This window comes from Sinocyclocheilus rhinocerous, unplaced genomic scaffold (genome assembly GCF_001515625.1).
Source record: "Sinocyclocheilus rhinocerous isolate Xijiao unplaced genomic scaffold, SAMN03320098_v1.1 scaffold1182, whole genome shotgun sequence".
Taxonomy (NCBI): Eukaryota; Metazoa; Chordata; class Actinopteri; order Cypriniformes; family Cyprinidae; genus Sinocyclocheilus; species Sinocyclocheilus rhinocerous.
The window spans coordinates 135682-141829 of record NW_015624203.1 but is presented as its reverse complement, the minus strand read 5'-3'; the positions used below and the strand labels follow the sequence as shown (position 1 = coordinate 141829).

The 6148-nt window shown below is 34.6% G+C and overlaps 1 protein-coding gene across 23 annotated transcripts in view; it reads right to left on the bottom strand.

Annotated features, from left to right (window-relative positions):
• Positions 1–6148, bottom strand: part of dlg1a (discs large MAGUK scaffold protein 1a) — a 139327-nt gene that overhangs the window by 38049 nt on the left and 95130 nt on the right. For all 23 annotated transcript variants that reach the window (XM_016550557.1, XM_016550564.1, XM_016550583.1 and 20 more), the window contains 3 exons: positions 4780–4949; positions 4517–4653; positions 3440–3584 (listed from right to left, as the gene is read on the bottom strand). In XM_016550557.1, coding sequence (XP_016406043.1) covers positions 3440–3584; positions 4517–4653; positions 4780–4949 — 452 coding nt within the window. The remainder of the gene's footprint in view (positions 1–3439; positions 3585–4516; positions 4654–4779; positions 4950–6148) is intronic.

Sequence of the window (6148 nt, the reverse complement as noted above, 5' to 3'; positions counted from 1 at the left end):
CAAATGAAGTTCTTAGCAATGCATATTACTAATCAAAAATTAAGTTTTAAAGGGGTGGTTCACTGGGTTTTTTCTAGGCTTAATTGTGTTTATGGGGTGCAGTCTAACATGTGTTAATGCCCCCCTCACCTCGGCGGCATGTGCTCCGGATGTATTGTAAACAACGGTTTTATCCTGATTAAAGCTTTAATACAGTATGGCAACTGCACGCGCATCCACGTTTAACGTTTCTCATAGCTATGTGAAAATAAGTGTATAATTGTAACAGATCATTGTTGGAGCTGAGCTGAATGAGAGAGAGAGGGAGAGAGAGAGAGATGCAGAGCGTGTGCAGAGCAGGGGGACGCGAGGAACAGTATTAAGAACTGCTGCTTTAGAACATTGATTTTGAAACTTGTGAATCCATTAGAATCGTTAGAAGACAGAATCGCAATTCATATATGAATAGATTTTTACATGCACCTAGTTTTCTCTTCCTCTTCTCTAAAGCAGCGCAGCATGGCCTCGCCCCCTTTGCTGCCTTTTCCCGAGGGCGGGGTTTATCTGGGTTTGTGATGTCACGAACACGGGAAGTACCTCGTTGTAGTCCCTATCAGCCGTTTTTGTAGGCATTAAACTACCAGAATTTTAAAAGACGATATCTTCGTTTGCATTGAACTTTCAGCTTTGTAACTTTGCAAATATTGTTTATGCTCAAACAGCAACATTACACACTAACTAACGTTATTTAATATATTTACAGTAGGAAATTTACAAAATATCTTTATGGAACATGGTCTTTACTTAATATCCTAATGATTTTTGGCATAAAAGAAAAATCAATAATTTTGACCCATACAATGTATTTTTGGCTGTTGCTACAAATATACCCCAGCGACTTAAGTTTTGTGGTCCAGGGTCACATATGTAATAATTACATGTATAGACAAGCCGAAGACTGAAACTGCTGGGGGGAAAAAATACCTTGTTGTGTAAGAGTCCTCCTAGAAAGGATGTTGTAAATCATATTTGATCACTCCCTTTCTGCACACAATCTTCTTTACTTGCGCATTAACTTACATATACCCTTATGTACACTGCCGTTCAAAAGTTTGTGGTTGGTAAGATCTTTTGGTAACACTTTACAATAAGGTTCCATTAATGTTAGTTAATGTTAGTTAATGTATTAACTAAAATGAACAAACAATTAACAATACATTTAGCACATTATTTATTAATTTTTGTTAATGTTAGTTAATAAAAATACAGTTGTTCCTTCTTAGTTAATGTTAATTCACAGTGCATTAACTAATGTTAACAAGCACAACTTTTGATTTTAATAATGCATTAGTAAATGTTGGAATTAACATTAAGATTAATAAATGCTGTAGAAGGTTTGTTCATGCTTGCTTCATGTTAACTAATATAGTTAGATAATGTTAACTAATGAACCTTATTGTAAAGTGTTACCCATCTTTTATGATTTGTATCGTGAAAAGCGCTGTACAAATAAACTTGAATTGAATTGAATTTTAATGTTTTTAATTTAAATTTTTGAAAGAAGTCTTTTATGCTCACCAAGGCTGCATTTATTTGATCAACAATTACATTTACATCCATGCATTTAGAAGACACTTTTATCCAAAGAGAGTTACAAAATAGCAGAAACAAAACAATTCAAAGACAAAGCAATTTGTCAGTCAAAATACAATAAAAATTGTACTATTGTTACATATTATTACAATTTAAATAACTGTTTTCTATTGTAATATATTTTAAAATGCAATTTATTCTTGTGATGATAAAGTGTCACATGATCCTTCAGAATCTTTAGTGTCACATGATCCTTCAGAAATCATTCTGATATGCTGATTTGGTGCTCAAGAATATTATCAATGTTGAAAACAGTTGTGCTGCTTAATATTTTGAATTCATCTTTTTCAGGATTCTTTGAAGAATAGAAGGTTCTTAAGAACAGCATTTATTAAAATTTTTTTTTTTAACATTATGTCACTTTTGATCAATTTAAAGGACCCTTGCTAAATACAAGTATTAAGTTTTTCTTTGTCATCAAGCTCCACATCACATCAAGCTCCAAAAGGACCAAGAGAACCCATAAAAGCAGTCCATATTACTTTTTTTGCGCTATATTAAAAGTCTTCTAAAGACATACGATAGAGTATTAAACAAATACTTAAAAAAATCCCTTGTTGTGTTCTACATAAAACATATTGGTAACACTTTTCAATTTTAATGTGTCCTTGTCACACTTTGCATGTATTTACTATAGTGATAAAATAAATTATGTAGTAAATTATGCATAGTTAACACTAAACCAAACCCTAAACTTCTAGTAAATACGTGTTGTTAATTCATTTAACATAGTACTTACTTGTGGAATTATACTGTTAGAAGGAATCATTAAAATAAAGTGTGACCAAACTAAAAATATAAGTATTGTTGCAGCTTAAACACCAGAGAACAGAGATAGCAAGGTCATAAGTTTGATTTCCAAGGAATGCATGAACTGATAAAATGCACATCCTTAATGCAATTATATTGGAAAGAAGCATCTGCCAAGTGCATGAATGTACCAACATTAGGGTATGTAAATAATGGAAGAATTTTTATTTTGTGTGAACAAAATCCTTTTAAGGCTCTTTAATTGATGTCACTACTATGAAAGATGTATCCTTAAAGTGTAATAAAGTCAAGGGTACGCACTGGGCAATTACTAACTGCAGACATCGACAACCCATTTATTTAATTCTCATCAAACAGTCCTTCACGTGTCAAATCCCTACGCAGTGCCTGACTGGCTGACAGATATAATGAAATGGGATCACTAATGAAATTGTTCTGTTTACACCTTCCGAGAAAAATCACATCGCGCACGCACACACATGACCGAGACAGTGTTGTCTACATGTGCGGATATCCTTACAAGACTTTAAAACTCTCTCTGCAACACTTGCACACGCACATTCACTCATTTCTACATATACTGATGCTGGATTTGCTGGATGGGGGAGCTGGCCACGTGATGCACTTCATGATTAAATGTGCTTTTGTCCTTCATGCCTTTAAGCCCTAATGACAGCTTCCTTTCTCAGAATCTAATGCTGGGGGATCTGGCCTGCCACTGGAACATCACCAAGGTGCTACATTATCGACTGTCATCACTCAGCACTTTGCACAGTCAATTTTAGTGGCCGTCCTCACGAGTTGCTGCCCTCATCAGTAGAAAGTGCTGTGTATAGCAGCTTTGAGGTGAGATTTAAAAGCCATAAGTGCGCATGGGACCTCAGAACTGAGTCAAAGCGCCTTTTAGGCAAATCGGTTCATTCTCTGACCATATTGATAACGCCTGCATGCTTTTATTTTCTAAGTAAAATACTTTTTCTAAAAAAAAAAAAGAAAAAAAAAAAAGAACAGTATGTTTCAAGATAAGCTTACTTACAGCTGGTGACATCGGGAGGAACGTAACTATCATTCATAAAGACACTAGTGGGTTTCGCCACTTTTAAATAGACGACATCAGGGGTGTTTTTCAAGGCAGCCACGGCATCTTCATGAGTGACCTCTTCAAGGCAAACAGCATTCACCTATAACCAAGCACATGATTAGATAAAACCTTCAGATAAAACTCACAAAATGAAAGTTTGAGGTCTGTAAGATGTTTTTCTTTTTCTTTTATACTCAGCAAGACTGTATTTATTTGATCAAAAATACCGTAAAATCAGTAATATTGTGAAATATTATAATTTAAAATAACCGTTTTAATATAATGTAAAATGTATTTATTCTTTATTTATTCTTGTAATGGGCAAAGCAGAATGTTTAGCAGCCATTACTCCAGACTTCAGTGTCACATGATTCTTCAGAAATCATTCTAATTTGCTCATTTGGTTATAATAGCACTGCTGAAAACAGTTGTGCTGCTTACAATTTTTGTGGAAACCATATTCAAGTTTTTTTTAGGATTTTTGATGAATATAATGGTTACTAAAACAGAATTTATTTGAGACTGAATTTACATTTTACTGGCACTTTTGATCAATTGAATTCATCCTTGCTGAATAAAAGTATCAATTTATAAAAAAAAATTCTCAATCTAAACTTTTGAAAAGTTATAATATAAAACATGAAGGTATTAATATTTAATATAGCCAGGGTACAATAAACTTCAAGTGACAGAAAAGGACTAATCAAAGGTCCGTTTCATTATTCAGTAACAGTGATTAGCATTTTTGGGTGATGTCTTTCTTTAAAAATGAACTAATGTATAATTGCATTCTGCCAGATGCAAATGTTTCTCTACAGGTTGAAAGCGACAGCTTATTTGCAAAAATGGTTTATTGAAGAGGATATATTTATCATTAAAAGTCAGCAGCAGGAGCTCTAAATGAATAGGTTGTACATCTCATTAAACGAAGTGCTCTTAAAAAATTGGATTTCCTCCTTGCATCAATGTAAAATGATGTCTCTAATGTTATTTAGTAAATATAGGTAATAGAAAAGTTAACTTTTAACTTACGGCCAGAAGTTTATCTCCAATCTGTAGCCGTCCATCTTTGTGGGCCGCTCCTCCCTCAATGATTTTGGTGATATAAATACTGTTGTCCCCAGGAACATGTTGGTTTCCAACTCCTCCGGCTATACTGAAACCTAAACCTGTCAACAGAGGTCAGACTAAACCATTTGCTAAACCATTTCCTAACATGACTTACTGTATAGTGATTAAACATCAAGGCATAGCATGCTTTCATTTTGTAATCTTTAGATGAGAGATGGCTTTACCTTTAGGACCTTTTACCAGCTTTATATCCATTATTTTTTCTGTGACGGCTTTTCTTCTTCTGACGTACAGTCTGACAATGCAGCCTGCCTCTTTTAGTGCCTCCACAGCGTTGCTGTGAGTTACGTCTCTCACATCTACATCATTTACCCGCAGTATACAGTCATTAACTCTGTACAAAGGGAAATAGGGAGAACAATGACTAAACAGTCCAAAGACAAAAATCACAATGATAAAGTGCTCTTCGAAGTACAACCAATCAAAACACTAAATTAGTTTATAAACAAATGATCTATCATTGTAATCCTGTTTTACACCTCAGACACAAGCTTGCATGTAAGGGAAGCAGCAGCGCAACTGCAACACAAGAGTTGAACTGTGTTGTCACACTGCATAACAGAGCTGCAGGTCTATACAGAAAAGTATGTGATTTCTGGTTACTACACTGAGTATTTTCTATTATAACAGTAATAACATATGCAGCTATTATCAGGCGTGGGCCAATGACAACTATTACACACTTTTCCAGTAAATAATGAGAGGAAGAGAAGGTTCAGATTTAAATTTACATGAGGAGGGGAATCATATTTACTGTCCACATGTTCATTAATTTACACTAATTCCAAACCTCAGTTAGGGAAGATTTTGAACTGCTTAATCATCAGGGTTAAGTCAGATTTATTCATAAAAAAACTGCACCATACTGCTACAATAAACATTAAACTTGAACAGTAGTGTTTGGATTGTGTTGGATTAATTTAAGAAATTAATACTTTTATTCAGCACTGATATGGGAATTGTTTTAAAGTGACAGTAACGTCAAGTGACAGTAATGTTACAAAATAGTAATGTTAATAATATTTCACATTACTGTTTTATTGTATTTTTGAACAAATAAATGCAGCCTTGGTGAGCATAAGACCCCAAACAGTATATACATTTTTTCCAAACACTGTATGAGATGTGCACTATTATTTTGTTTCTTTATAAATGCCTGTATTGCATTTACAGGCAAAACCATTTCGAATTTTATACTAGAGCAGAAATATGAGTGCAGAAGTTTTCTTCTTTCAGTGCAAAAAGTGAGTGTGAGCGTCTGAAGGTTCTTGAGCATGAACACCAGGCATTGCCCGAGGGAACGCGCGGTCCTGTATGCTAGCATCCTGTGTGCTTAGCAGATTGCAGAAGATTCTGTTGATAAATTTACAGTGCATTTTCAACATGTTTTCTGCTGAATTCAGCGCTCTACATGTGGCAAAAATAGGTTCAGCAGTCAAAACTACCAACAACTACACTTCTGCCACTACAGCTATACAATCAGGGCTGGACTGGGACAAAAAATCGGCCCAGGCGGCCCACCACCATTTCTAT